Source organism: Callorhinchus milii, unplaced genomic scaffold (assembly GCF_018977255.1).
Source record: "Callorhinchus milii isolate IMCB2004 unplaced genomic scaffold, IMCB_Cmil_1.0 Scaffold1, whole genome shotgun sequence".
NCBI lineage: Eukaryota > Metazoa > Chordata > Chondrichthyes > Chimaeriformes > Callorhinchidae > Callorhinchus > Callorhinchus milii.
In genome coordinates this window covers 123,663,408-123,679,277 of record NW_024704742.1, presented here as the reverse complement: position 1 = coordinate 123,679,277, position 15,870 = coordinate 123,663,408, and the positions used below count along the sequence as shown (strand labels likewise).

General features: G+C 40.4%; 1 protein-coding gene across 1 annotated transcript in view; it reads left to right on the top strand.

Annotated features, from left to right (window-relative positions):
* mtrex (Mtr4 exosome RNA helicase) overlaps positions 1 to 15,870 on the top strand; it is an 83,014-nt gene that overhangs the window by 30,039 nt on the left and 37,105 nt on the right. Inside the window, exons 15-16 of the mRNA XM_007892173.2 lie at positions 1,570 to 1,695; positions 13,137 to 13,287. Coding sequence (XP_007890364.2) covers positions 1,570 to 1,695; positions 13,137 to 13,287 — 277 coding nt within the window. The remainder of the gene's footprint in view (positions 1 to 1,569; positions 1,696 to 13,136; positions 13,288 to 15,870) is intronic.

Here is a 15,870-nt window from a genome sequence, read left to right as displayed (position 1 = left end):
CCTCCCGACGTGAAAAGCTCTATATCAAATGCAAGGATTATTATTATTATAAAGCGCTATATCAAGTGCAAGGATTATTATTATAAAATTAAATAACATCCCTACTTGCCTCACTCGAACTCTGATTTCCTCTCGAAAGTAATAGTTGTAAACATAACAAATCTGCTGCATAACGTTGGCAAATAACATGCTTGTGGATGTACAGTTGTACTTCAACTTTTGAAGGAAACTAGAACAAATTGTATATACAGTTGTATTGCTGGCATGACATCCTACCAGTGCAAGACTTACTGTTTAAGGGGTCGGAAATTGAACTATAGGTGGACTCAGTGTTTCCAGTGCCAGCTGATATAGCTCAACTGTTAGATTATTACAGTTGAACCTCATTTATCCGGCTTCCTGAATGTCTGCCATAGTTTTTTTTTGCTTCTCTCGCAGGCTATTTTTTGATCCTCTTGTTGTGTTGGTGGGCTCTCAATCTGTTGGTGGCCTCGACACTTGGCCCCCACTCCGCTGGGGGTGTGATCAGCCCTTACTCTGCAGCAAGGCTTGGCTCCCACTCCAATTGTAATCTTTAATAATGTGTGCTGCAAGAGCACACTCAATATCTGAAGAATCTTCATGAGCGTATTGGCTTGTTGTCAGACTAATCCAATTGCTTTCTATGTAACTGCACATCTGGATTTTTAGGGCAAACTGACCTTTTGGGGGGAAAATTGCACATTATTACAGGGGATAAAGTAGCATTGATCTCAGAATTTATCCATACATTTCTTTTTCCATAAAAAGTAATCCTATCAGTGCTGCAAAATATTGGCCATTCTGTGCCATGTATCCCCGTAAGTATCTTTATGTTCATTCAATACTGTATACTAACATCTGTTTATTTTAGTTGCAGGAATTAGGTCTTTCTGCACTTTAATTAAAAATGCTTTTTTAAAACAAAGTTATTGTGTTAACCAAACACAAAGCCATAACTATTTGGTTCAGCACCTCTGCCGTGATGCTTTTCTCCAGGGTAGCAATCTAATCTGCTACAACAACCATTTACATTTATCTAGCACATTTCACATCAAGTGCCTGAAAGTGCTTCACACAGCTGACTGTGTATCCAAGCTAAGGGAAGGTGACCAAAAGCCGAAACATGGTCAAAAACATAGCTCTTAATGAAGCTTTAAAAGTGGGAAGGGAGAGAGTGAGATGGAATTTCAACATCTTCTGACTCATACTCCCATATTCCCTAATAGTCTTTCTTTGGCAAGTATTGATTTGTACAGATTTGTTGTAGACAAGGCTAATGATACACCTCATCTCTCTTATTTAAGTACTCTTGAGAAGCTAAGTTGTATGAATGGTGCTATAGTTCTCTTGTAAAGGTGAATTACAAATTTGTGCACGTTGGCTATTGTTGCAGTTCAGCCAACTGTGTGGAGCAGTTTTTATTAGTGACACTGGAACATCTACTGCCACTTGAGTCATTCTGTTCAAACATCTTCAACATGAAATATTTTTTCGAATGCATTTGACAAATGTTTATGTAATTTTTTGTATTCCTCTCATAAATTACAGATTTCTTCAGGAGAATATATTCAGATGTCTGGCCGTGCTGGTAGGCGTGGCATGGATGAAAGGGGCATTGTTATTCTCATGGTAGATGAAAAGATAAGTCCAACTGTTGGAAAACAGCTTCTAAAGGTAATTAATCCAGCACCGTTTTTTTTAAATTTAAGTTTTCAAGATATTTACATTTCACATAATCTTTAGCCTACCACAGACAGGTGCTGCAGAATATTTTCTGTATCTTTGTGCATTTCTCCATCCATTTTATTTTCAGATTTTGTATTTCTCTTACCATTACTAGCAACCTTCTGATCTGTCCAGTCAACTTGCAGTGCTGCATCGTACTGGGTGGGGGGTGGGAGTAGGGTCTCCTTCTGGCTCAACTGTCTCCAAGGTAATGTGTCTGCCAGTGGAATATAAGAATTGAGTTGACCTTTTGCAGTTTTGGTAGTTCAGTTCCTGAGCCTGAGATGGGTGTGCAGTGTTCCAAGGCAATCTCAGACAGGCTTGTTGGCAGGACTTAGAGAGACAGACCAGTCACTGGGAGCAAGAATTCTTCTCACTCAGCTACCAATAACTCTCAAAGCCAAAGCCGAGACACTACCTATGACAAAGGCCCTATATAAATGCAACAAGCTGTTTTTCATTAAGCAGCAGGAAGCTTGCCAGCCAGCGTTCCGAATGACAAGTTACTCGGTTTTAGCTAATTGAACTCCAGTAGTACCCCCAATGTACATTCTGGTACTCAAGCCTTGCCAAACTTTCCAGGGTTAGGTAAGTCGGGTGAGTACCTCCAAGGAGAGTGTCCTCTCCATTCCAGGCTGAGATCTTTCCATGTATATATGTAACTGTCTGGTTTGGATACTCTCATGCATGACAATGGGTTTCTATGTGTCTCAGACACCTGGCTGACCCCCCCAAAAAAGATGATAGGTAACCAGTCGTTATGCACAAATAAATTGAAAACGATATGTAACTTTTCCCTGGAATCACTGATAGTTAAAGTGAATTGAAGATATCTGCACTGCCAACCTCCCCCGTGCTTGATTTCAAGATCCTCATCCTCACCTACAAGGCCATTCACGGCCTTGCTCCCTCCTACCTCTCCAACCTACTATCCCCCTACCTACCTGCCCGTACCCTCCGTTCCTCTGGCTCCGGTCTGCTCCACGTCCCCCGCCCCAACCGCCCTACCATCGGTGGTCGGGCCTTCAGCCTCTCAGCCCCCAGGCTCTGGAACTCCATCCCCCAGTGCCTTCGCCTTGCTTCTTCCCTTTCCTCCTTCAAGGCCGGTCTCAAAACCTTTCTCTTTGACCGTGCCTTCAGCTCCCCTCTCGACTCTCTTCCCCCTCCTCGCTCCCTCCCTTCCCTCCCCTCACCATGACCATTTCCCCCCTGCTCGGGTCATGACCCAACTGTGCAGCGCCTTGGGACGTCCTCCTGACGTGAAAGGCGCTTTATAAATGGAATCTTGTTGTTGTTGTTGTTGTTTGAGCCTTGTATGTGAACAAGCAGTTCATATGGCGCAGATAACGTGAGAACAAATGATTGTAGCTCCTAAATTAGAACAAAAGCGGCTGATGACACCCAACTCTTATCTCTCTGCCTCAACCCTCGACTCCAGGACCACTGCTTTCCTGACAGACTACCTGTCAGATACTGAGTCCTGGATGAGAGCCAACTTTCTCCAGTTGAATTTCGATAAGACCAAGGCCCTCCTGCTTCACCTCTGTCAGCGCCTCCTCACCTCAGGCGCTCACAGCGCTAATATTCATGGATGCGTTCTCTACCTCACTGAGCCAGTATGGAACCTTGGTCTTCAACCCCCAACTGTCCTTTAAATACCAAGTCCATGCCTTGATCTGTTCAGCCTTCCCCCACCTCCACACATTTCCCGCCTCCACAACATTGCCCGCCTCCACCACTACTTCTCCCCTCAGGCCCAAGACCCTTATCCATTCTTTCATCACATCCAGGCTTGACTATGCTAACTCCCTGCTCGCCGGACTTTGCAAGCCTTTCCTCCATGAGCAGATTATTCAGAATTTTGCAGTTCGTCTCCTTTCCCGCACCAGGCTCCGTGAGCCGATCACCCCATCCTCGCATGACTTCACCGACTCTCCGTCCCCCAGAAGATCGAGTTTAAGATCCCCATCCTCACTTCTAAAGCCCTCTACGGTCTTGCCCTTCCCTCTTTCCGTGCCTGCTAAACCCTTTACAAATCTGCTCCCTCCCTCCGGTTGACAGGCATTGGCCTGCTCCATGTCTCCCATCCAGCCCGCTCCACATCGGTGGTAGGTCCTTCAGCCATTCTGCCCCTATCCTTTGGAACTCTTATCCTGGAGTCCCTTCACCTTGCCCTCTCTCTTGCCTTCTTCAAGTCCCATCTCAAGACTTTCCTCTTTGACTGTGCTTTTGAATATCCTACCCTCAGAGCGGGTCAAACCCTTGACTGCCCAGCGCCTTGGTAAGTCCTCCTGACTCCTAAATAAATGTAACTTGTTGTCATTGTAGAAAGTGCAGAAGATATTTAGTAAATTAATGGTAAACATGTGAAACCAGGAACTATAGATAGTTTTAAAAATGACCTGAATAAGTTCTTCTTAATAATAATAATTCTTTTGCGTTGACTATTTCTGGGTTGCCAACAACAATAAATTTACATTTACTTAGCATCTTTCCAGTCGGGAGGACGTGCCAAGTACTTGGGAGTCCTGGCTTGACACCCAAGCTGGTGGGACTTGAAGGAGGAGAAAGAAGATCACCATCAGTGTTTCATAAAAGCATTAGTTTGTATATTGCAGCTTGAATACATGTGGTTACCCAGAGTTGGATCATCTCTAATCTGCCAATTCAAACTTTTTGCTACATTGCTTTGATAAGGCACCAAGTGTCTCCCACTGGTATGGAGGGAATGTTCTGCTGACTTTTGTTGTGCACCTCCAACCAGCCAGCTAGAGACCAGCGTTCCTGGAAGCAGGATGCCTTTCTGCCCTCTCAACCACACGGCAATGCAGCCAAATAAGGAAACTAATAGTGGAGGTCTTTGTCTGAGAAAATTGCTGCTCCCTGAAATCCTCTCCATCTAGCAATGGTGTGAGAATTTGGGAACCTTTTTTAATGAGGGCACAGTAAGACATTTAGATGCTCTTGACTGTTCTGCTTATGCTGCACAGCAATATGTATTCATCTTCCAAAACTTGATAGTTTCATAAATTGATTTGATGTAAAAGATATAGTATACATCAGGTTTGCACCAATTTTCAAAGAACGTTTAATACTAAAGCAGAAATTGTTTGGCGACCTTCAGGCCACCGTGAACCTTGTTAGTCTTCAGTAAAGATACCACTGTGTGTTTAGTCATTCAGTGCCAGAGAGGTTTGCCTTACCATGGCCAGTGTGATTTTTGGAATGGGAAATACAAATACTTCTTCTGTTTCAGATTACTTTGTTGCTGGAAGTAATAAATCGCTCCAGTATTATAAACTCAGCACAAAAAAAAATTGTGTTTATGTCTATCCACAAGCAATTTTGTGACTTGGTGGTTAAATTATTTTGGCAGCAAACAGGATTTGTGAAATATCGACTTGTAAAATATAATTTAAATTTATACAATTCTTGCAACACAGTGATGTTTCATCTGTCCCAGGCATCAATTGGACAATTCATTGTTAATTTTTTAACAATTGTTATTGATTTTATAATAATAATAATAATAATAATAATAATAATCCTTGCATTTGATATAGCGCTTTTCACGTCGGGAGGACGTCCCAGAGCGCTTCACAGAACACACTGTAAAGTGAATTGACTGTATATTTGTGGGCGAACGCGGCAGCCAATTGCGCACAGCAATGTCCCACAAACAGTCGTAGATTGAAAATGACCAATTTATTATTGTTTTTGTTTTTTTTGGAGGGATTATTATTAGGCGTGTGGAGTAAGGAAACTTGCCCAAGGTTTCGCCCTGCCTGGAATTGAACTCAGGTCTCTCGCTTGCAAAGCGAGTGCTCTAACAACTGAGCTACAGGACTCCACAAGTCCTGTTTATGGTTGTGCAGTGAACAAGAATCTCCTATATGCTGGACCAATATTGTATATTTAGCTTTAGCTTTTTCAAAATGTTTTACCTCACAGTTCAATGCTTGGTTTTGACTAGGTTTCATGTTCACTTTGTCTTGGTTTAAAAAAAATTGCAGACATGAAATGCTTCCTCCTTAGCATGCAGATAAATTCCAGTATTATTGAGATGAATTGCTCTGATGCAAGAAAAGTGAAGATAATTTTCTTTTAAAAAGAATAAAGTCTGATATTGAAGTAGAGAATGAAACATCACTTTACAAAGTCTTAACTCCTGAAAATAGGTGTGGTGTGCAAATAAGTCACCAGAATTCCACAGATACAAGTAGATTGTGTGAAATAGATTTTTCTAAATTTTTCCTATAAACACCGTTTATTAGATTGGATTTGGATGAACTTCATATGAGATTTGTACCATCTAGTATCTCCTTTTCCACATCTTGATAGAGAAGTCAAAGATCTTAGACAGACATATGATATATTCACCACCAACAACAGTATACATGAATATAGTACCATCACATTGGGAGAAAGTTTCAAAGGGCTTTAGACAGCTTTGACCAATTATAGATAATAATAATCCTTGCATTTGATATAGCGCCTTTCATGTCAGGAGGACGTCCCAAAGCGCTTCACAGAACACACTGTAAAGTGAATTGACTGTATATTTGTGGGCGAATGCGGCAGCCAATGCGCACAGCAATGTCCCACAAACAGTCGTAGATTGAAAATGAGCAAGTTATTATTGTTTTGGGTTTTGGAGGGATTATTATTAGACGTGTGGAGTAAGGAGACTTGCCCAAGGTTTCGCCCTGCCTGGAATTGAACTCCGGTCTCTCGCTTGCAAAACAAGTGCTCTAACCACTGAGCTACAGGACTCCACTCTTATTTTCATTAAATAAGAGGTTACTCACAAATTGATCAAATTGGATCTCCTGTGTGTCTCTTGTGGGTATAAACTGTAACTAGTAAAATATTTAGTAAAGCTAGCATTTATTGCAATGAGTTGGCACTGATGAGTAAGATGATGCAGCTTTAGGGTTATTGTAGATCACATGATGACATCAATTTTCCAGAATTTCTTAATCAAGAAATTTTGTGTGAGACTCACAAGAACATCTGCACAAAGTCATACATTTTTGGGACGAGATTCCCATGAGTCAGAGTGACATACTTTCAGTAACCATTCAGGTTATGCAATTGAGAAATATTGCAAAACTGCCAGCCACCATTTCAAAATTCNAAAAAATATTGATTCTATGGTAGTTGTGAAGTGCAGGAATTTGTGGCAGTAGGAGAAGTACCTGATTTTCTGTAGTGCTTGCTTGAAGGAAACAAAGCTATTCTACACAGTTTTATTTCATCTATTCTGCAATGAAAGAAAAAAAAGCCTGTATATTTTTAAAAAATCGTCTCCTGGGTATTTTGATCTGAACAAAACAGTACATGGTTTAAATATGCCGCACTAGAATTAATTTACTTGCCTTTAGCTGACATTTTAAAATGCATATTGAGGTATGGGGAGTACAGTTCATTTGTATTGGAAAACGTTTTCTCTTGTTATAAATCATCTATAACGTTACATGTGAGAGATTAGACTTGTTGGTGCCTCTCACCAAACTGAGCACATTGAAGGTGTGCATGACCAGAGAGCTATTTTAAGGTGTGGATTATACTGAACCTACAGGAAGCAGGAACTGCAAAATGGATGGAAAAGTACTTTCAACATGCATAGAATAATACAGCAAATTTAAGGCATTCGCTACAGTTTTTATGGCAACAGATATTATAGAACTATTTTGTAACTGAAGGAACATTTTTGCAACAACTTGGTCTATTTTTATCCATCGTTTGTGCACTAGGATTTACACCATTATCGGAAATATGTAATTTTGCAATTCTACTAACCATTTTGAGAACCTCAGTGAAATAAATACAAAAATTCAACTAATTCCAGTAAAGTATCAATGAAACTTAACTATGGAAATTTGTTTGGAAATTATATGGAATTGTTTAGATATCGACAACATTCCACATGAAAAGGCAGTAAACTTAGCAGAGTATTTAATATACCTGTGGAAGGTACTAAAACTGGACAAATCGAAGCCGGACGTTTTGTCCGACTTACGCGGCAACCGAGGTTAATTGAAGTTCCATTCCTCTTCCCGCCCAGCAGAGGAGCCATTCCCATTTGATGGGAAGGGGACCAATTGGCGGGTCCAAGGTCATTGACAGCCTGGAGCCACTTATGAATGGACGGGTATTCCACCCAATCACACGCGGCTCCAGCTATCAATCAGTCGCGATTTGACTCCTATTCCTTCCTTTGTGTCTTCCCTGTTCCTCCACCCCCTCACTATTGACAGCCCGAGCTGCCCGTGAATGACAATTTGACTCCTCCATCACCTTCCTGGAGCCACTCAAGATACATCAGGAGTAGGCGCAGTGGTGGCCAGTGAGTCATTTTGTCCAGATTAACTGGATTTGTGTCTGAATTAGCTGACATATTCAAACGGGTAAGAGCACAAATGAATCGGGGTTGGGAGATTTGTTCGATTTACCCAACATCCAGGTTTAACTGGTGTCCGGCTAAAGCGGCTTCTGCAATATATCTCATACATGGGATTCTAATTTGCAGCATTTCTTAATAAGGAATTTCCATTAAACCAGAATCACCACACTGGGAGTAAATCACATTGGAGCATAATTTCCGTGGGTTTCTGTGACGTACTCCCTTTGTGTGACTGATTTTTTACAAAGGAATCTTGTTAAATCCTGGAAATTAAACATCGCTGTCATGTAAAGTGTAATTCAAAGTTAGTTCACTCAAAGTGAATTGGAGAAACTAAAGAGTGGGGGCAGATAGGCTGAAAGCTTGATGACTGATGGGTATTGTTGGCATTTTATTTGCTGTTTGAATGGTGCTATTCATTTTCATACAATCAACATTGTTTTTGATTATATCGAGGTCCAAATTCATCCAGCAACATCAAGTTTTATGTCAGGATTTTTTCTGATTATCCAGATGATTTGGGGAGTTTAAAGTAAATTTTAATCTAAGTTACTGATGATGAACATTTTATTTGAAGAAAAATCTGATGAATAATAAATTCCTGCAGCTAATTATTCAAAAGATTAAAAACCTAAATTTACATGGCTTCAATTATTTTGTCAAATTTGTTGACCTCAGTGCAGTTTTCTGCTGATTTCATGCTGTGCTGAAACACAATCTAGCTCAATAGAAGTGTTGAACCTGTCATTGCTGTACTTAAATAAACAATCTATTAGCTGTTAGAATTTATAAATTGTATTGTTAGCTTTGGGAGATTAACTAAATAGCAGAAACAGATGCAATGTCCATGATATAAATAAACACCTGATTGCCTGTCTGAAATCAGTGAAAATGTGCTGAGCCAAACAACCAGTTTATTATTCCCTGAACGACACCAAGAATGTGAAGTTCTGTCAGCTGTCTAGTAAGAACTCAAAGCTGTGTGTTTCAGTTGTATGGAGACTAATTTGTGACTATCCTGCTGGCTCTCATGTGTCCCGGTGAAGTGAAATTGGATTTAAGACCGTGTTCAATGGTGGGTTTGTGGATCTAATACCTGAGGGAGGTAGGTCTGCAATGTTCTCAAGTGTTTTTGGTAATTGACCTGTCAGACTGAACTTTAATGGTCACTGTGTCCGTGAGTCTTTCGACTTGGCTCATGATAGCATGATGCTAGCTGGATAAGCAGTGGATTTTGAACAGATTCATCTATGTATGAGGAACTATGCAGGTTTAACTTTATGTCTTGGAGACTTATAGCTGTGGACTTTAATAAGATATACTTTAACAAAAGCATAAAGCTTCCTTATCTCAAGTACTCCAATTTCGCCTGACACCTGCACCCAGAGAATTTATACCTAAATGAGACTATGTCGACAAAGAGTCCACTAAAAAGGAGGAAACTATCTCAGAAGTGAGGAGAAGGAAGGTTTAGCAGAAAACTTTTCTAAAAATTGAACTAAGAACATTATGCATTTGAATAATGTTAGGTTGTAGATGTATTCAAACTTTCAATGATTTTTCTAATGCAATTGTTCTTATATAATAGTTCTAAATTGCAACAGTTAGTATCAGAAAGTATAAGAGTAATGATTTGACACCAAAACCAGTTTGTGTGCATTTTAATAATTAAGTACTCTAACAATAAATTACAGTCCCTTAAAAGTTCCTGGGCAGTCAAGAATTTCACAAGACCAGTAAGAAGTCCCATTGTGGGATGAAGTCGATTTTTGGAGTAATTCTGTGCAATTTTTCAAGGAACAACATAACCAGCCTGAATTTCCAAAATCCTCTTTTGCTGACTTTAAAGCAGAAAATCAGAGTGTGCCTGAGATTGGAATCCAATTCTCAGTGTAACTGGAGTATCAGATTCTGTGTGCCCAAGTACCTTGCTGCACTTCACATTCCAGTTATGTCTAATGGATATAAAATCAACCATAATGGTTCTCTTGATATATGTACTGTCTATAATATATGGAGCCATTGGTTGGTTACTTAAAAAAAGCTTGTCTGAGAGTCATATCTGAGATTTTAATAAAAGCAGATCACTTAGATGACAAGGGTTATTCAGAGCAGTAGATGTTGGTATGTAAAAGAGGTACTTTGTACAAAGCTGTCTATTTTCAGGGGAAAGAAAAATGGGGAAAGCTGAAAGTTGTAGTTATCTCAAATGCTTTGTTCCACTTTGTTTTACAACTATGAAACTACAATTGGTGGTTGCCTTTGATCATTTTTATTTATGTAACAAAGTAATGTGTACTTTATAAAGTGTATATGAATTGAGTGAGCTTTATGGTACTTCTGTGAGGTCTGGAGCTTATGCACGTAGAGGCTGCAAATTTACCATTTAAAAATAAATGTCCTTCGTTAAAGTTCAGCAAGTCTTGATGCAGATATTTCTTCATAAGTAGCTTGTGGCAACTTGATGTATTTTTAGCATAAGAATATGTATGCTTAGTGAATAATTGTTCTGGTAAAAAAACAGAAGAAATGGTTTAATAGGAATAAGTCTGGGCAACCCTATAACCTCGTTGTTTAATTGTATGTATGTGGGGGAGGTATTTGAAGACTATATTGCTCTGACATTTGAACTATATGGCATTGCTGTTGCTGTCAAACCTACATTGCATCTTCAGGAGAATTTTTTCATTTAGACAGATAACTGATTTATAGTGCATTTTGTTTTCCGTGCACTGTTATGGAATTTGAAAGCAAAACAATAAATAAGCATGGCATTACTGTATACTATGTCAGTATTATTGTGCGTAACATGTTTATCAAATTTAGATTTACACTTTTACTCTAATTCCCAATATACTACAAATGTTTAAAGGGGAAGGGAAGTCTAGGAAAAGCATTTCCTGTTCAAAATACTTTCCTTCTTCCCCACCCCACTCAGAAAGAGAAAATTATCCAAAATATACATTCTATGCAGCAGTTTACATTTATATAGCGGCTTTCACATAGAGAGGATGTATTAAAGCACTTCACACTACTGACTGGCAGCCTGAGCCTTGGGTGGGGTGGGAGGAGAGAATGGTGAGCAACTATTGCTTTTGGAAAATCCTTAGGACCCGACCCACCTTCTTCACTGCTAGACTGTTCTACTAGTGGGACTAACTGGATGTGTCTCGAGCAGTATACTTCAATGGGGATGAGGCCTTTGGGTCACTTTAGGCACTGATCTGAATTCTGTGTTCCTGCTGGTGGAGATGTGTGAATGCATGAATAATCTGAGGTTTGCTTGGAGACCCTGTGAATGCCTTGGAGAATACATGGGTGGGGAAGAATAACTAATGGATTGGATTTTATATTCTCTTTGGAAAGATTGAGTTTGATGGGCCAAATAGCTTTTCCTAGTTTCAGGCTTTCTTACATACATAAATTTACTGCAGTTGCCAATTTGGCATTTTCACAGCAATTTTGGAGTAATTAGACTTGCTCCAAGATGTTTGTTTGCCAAAGACCTCTTGTATGGCAAAAAGCAGCTCTTCCAGAAAAAAAAACAACTCACTATCCCATTTAATCTCAATAAAGTACTTTTTTTTGGCTTGTTTGTGTGTATTTATCAAACTTATGTCAACAGAATTTACAAATATTTCTAGTTCTCTGAAATCTAAGACCGAGTTTGTAGAGACATTGCCATGTTTTATAAATTGAAGCCAGTTTGGGTTTTTACAGTATTTTGTTGTCAAAATCATGTTGATTGACTTGGTCAGGGCACACCGAGGACTTTGTCTAGAGGGATCAAAGTTTACTTCCCTGCATAGGTTTAAGTGCAGTGCTGGCAGAAAAGCAATGAGTTGGAAAGCATAACTTTATTGGACCACAAAGTCTTAACATTTGTATTTATAAGGCACTTTCCACAGTGTATTCAGATGTGCTTCAGATCTTCATAATTAATAAATAAATAGAATACCCTGTATTATTTAGACATTCAAACAATGAAAAGATTTGTTTTACAACATGTTTAGCTTTTGTATACCCTGGTGACATTTTAAAATGTCCTCTGTTCTGAGATGCTACCCCGTGTGAAATGGGGGGTTGCTGGATAAATGCAACGTGTTGTACCTATCCGCACACATAATTTTTCTGATTTCTGGATTTAATTGTCTTTTATGGTACTTTCAACCATTTGTCTATTTTCCATAAATTTCCTGTTCCATGAGTTTTCTTACCTCTGATGCAATGTGATTTGTGTGTCTCTCTGGTCCAGAAATAATAATAATAATAACAATAATCCTTGCATTTGATGTAGCGCTTTTCACGTTGGGAGGACGTCGCAAAGCACTTCACAGAACACACTGTAAAGTGAATTGACTGTATATTTGTAGGCGAACGCGGCAGCCAATTGCGCACAGCAATGTCCCACAAACAGTCGTAGATCGAAAATGACCAACTTATTATTGTTTTTGGTTTTGGAGGGATTATTATTAGGCGTGTGGAGTAAGGAAACTTGCCCAAGCTTTCGCCCTGCCTGGAATTGAACTCAGGTCTCTCGCTGGCAAAGCGAGTGCTCTAACCACTGAGCTGCAGGACTCCACAAATAGTACTGTATTCATTCAAAAAAATCACTATTCAAAGTTTTATTTTCTCTCCATTGCCATTTTGTCCTTGTTGATTCTCACTGTTCCTAAATATTGACCTATCAGGGATTGTGGTAGCCAGGCCAAGCAATGACACAGTTTCTGTATCTTGCCTCAAATGCCATGAAGATGGCAGTCCTCATCGGGTAAAACCTGCCAACTTGTTTTGGAAAAAATCATTGTAGGGGTATATATTTTTCAAACCAATACTTGGATAACTTCAGTGTAGATCTTTGAAGGGCTCTTTGAATATGCAGGAATAAATGTGTTTTTGAATATTTTTATAACGGTTTAATTATCTAGAGAAATGTCCATCACTTTGTTTTGTTTTAACAACTTGGTGGTCTTGCATTTTGCAGGGTACAGCTGATGCTCTTAACAGTGCCTTTCACCTGACGTATAACATGGTTTTGAATCTGCTTCGTGTCGAAGAGATCAACCCCGAATATATGTTAGAAAAATCCTTCTACCAATTCCAGAATTACAAGGCAATCCCAGGAGTGGTTGAAAGTGAGTAAAAACCTTTTTGAACTTCAATAGTTAATAGCCAGAGCAGGAGACAATGGTGTTGTGATCCGAGCTATGTTTATTTAAGAAATAGTAAACTTGACTGAAGGTTGCTCTGATATAACATCAAATATGGTGATGTGCTATAACTGGCATATGTCACGCATTATTTTCATTAAGACAATTGTTCATTGTTTTTCTCTTTGTTGAAGTTGAGCGCTATATAAAGTATAATTTTACATTCACATCCACCATCTGTGTTACATCTAGGACAAATTGTGCTCAGTGCAAATCAATTGAATCAGTAGCTTTGCTTGAATGGCCCTGGATTGACTCAGTTATATAGCTCCCATGATCTATTTTTAATCTGGAGTGTTTTCGAGGCTGTAGCCACTCTCTGTACTTTATCCGAATAATCATTCTTCATGTTTGACAATGTGGGAACACAACACCCAAATCAGTCCCAACTTCACCAAGTAGACAAACACGCACACTTACTTTCAAACATAGGTCACTTCTCTGCAAACTTGGAGAAAATCACTGGGCAAATGTACCAGCAAGGATTTTCAATTGTTTGAAGTTATACAATTTCCTCCCACTTTATACTGGATAAATGAAACCTACACACAATCTCACGTTTCTTCCTTCACTTGTTCCAATAGAAATACTCGCAGTCCTTTCTGCTTTGCAGCTACTTGATAAAATGCCAGAATCTGAGCATGTCTGAAGATAAAATTAGTAGATCCCTTCAAGCCATTAATATATTTATCGTTACATATAACTAATGTTTTTATATATATAATATAGTACCATATAATGTGATGAGTGAGTTTGAGAAATGTTAGTAATATTTCTGGTTTTCCTGTATCAAAAGTTCCTATTGTGGCAAATTCAACATAAATAGTTGAGTTGCTATTCTGTTGACTTTCAGTTCTAGGATGTTACCTGGGTGAAATGTCATTTGTTGCGTTCTTATCCTGGTCCCACAGATTCTTAGAATTAATCTTTACTGAATCAGCTTGCAGCTCCCACTTTATGTTGTCTGGTCAAATACAGTGGAACCTTGTTATAAAGCACTTCATTATAACACTGGTTCGCTTATTGTGGTGATCGGTGTTTGGAACCTGACATCAATTTACTCAGAATATGCCAAATATGCTAATCTGCTCCATCAGAAACAATCAGAAACGAATAGAATGACAAAACATTGGTTGGTATGTGAAAAGCCAAAATAGGTGACTTCCCAATTCATCAAGATGCTGCCAATGTTGCTTCCCAAGTGCTGCATGTACACATTGCACAGAAAGTGGTGTCGGTGGCTTGATCCAGAAGTTGGCCATTTTGGCCTCTCCTCGGCAGCCGGCATTTGATTTCTCTGCGCATAGGCACATTGGACGGGGTGGCGCGATTCACAAGGTGACATCGACGTGACATCGCAGTTAAAAAAACCAGCAACGACAACAACAATGGCCTGGCAGCCCCTGCCACTGCCATCCCAGCCATGAGCACACAGGCCTCGGGCTGATGCCATCCCGCTGATTGCTCCATCCCGGTCTCTGCGTGTGCGTTTTGGCTGCCATCCCGACCTGAGCCTCCCCCTCCCTCTCCACTCTAAATGTCTCTCCTCCCACCCCTCTCTATGTCTCTTTTCCCACTCCCTTCTATCTGCTACTCCCCCTCTGTCCTTCTCTCCCACCGCCCGCCCCACTTGCTCTCTCTCCTCGACCCAATCACTCTGCTCCAATCTGGGCATCCTCTGCCGGGCCCATCGTGGCTCCCGATACTGGCTGTCCCAGAGCAGCAAACCCACGTGTCCCATCACTCATTCACTCCGCTCAAACCGCCTCCTTAAGGCAAACCCAACATCCCCCTCATATGTACCCTTCCCAACTCTCCACTCACACCACTCTCCACAACCATCTCTCCTGTACACCCGAAAATCCTCTCTGCATCACTCTCTCCTCCCTCCGCCCCCCCAGCAAACCCACCCGCATTTCCCTCCAAAATGTCCGTTCCCTCTCAAAACAAGCCTTCATCATCCACAACCTCATCCTGGACGAGCACCTTGACATTCTTGGGCTCACCGAAACCTGGCTCTCCCCCAATGACCCTGTCCCCCCTCCTTGAAGCCTCCCCACCAAACCAACATGGCGGCGGGGTGGCCTTCATTTCTAAAGCCTCCCTTGGTCTTACCCCCTACTTCTTTGGCTACTTCCTACTTCGAGCACCTCACCCTCTCTCCTATTAAAAATCCTCCTTGTCTACCGCCTCCCTAAGCCCCCCGGCTCCTTCCACACAGACATCTCTACTCTCCTCTCTTCTCTGTCCCTCTGCTCCGAATGCCTGCACATAACGGGCGATTTAATAATAATAATAATACTTGCATTTGATATAGCGCTTTTCACGTCGGGAGGACGTCCCAAAATGCTTCACAGCACACACTGTAAAGTGAATTGACTGTATATTTGTGGGCGAACGCGGCAGCCAATTGCGCACAGTAATGTCCCACAAACAGTCGTAGATTGAAAATGACCAATTTATTATTGTTTTTGTTTTTTGGAGGGATTATTATTAGACGTGTGGAGT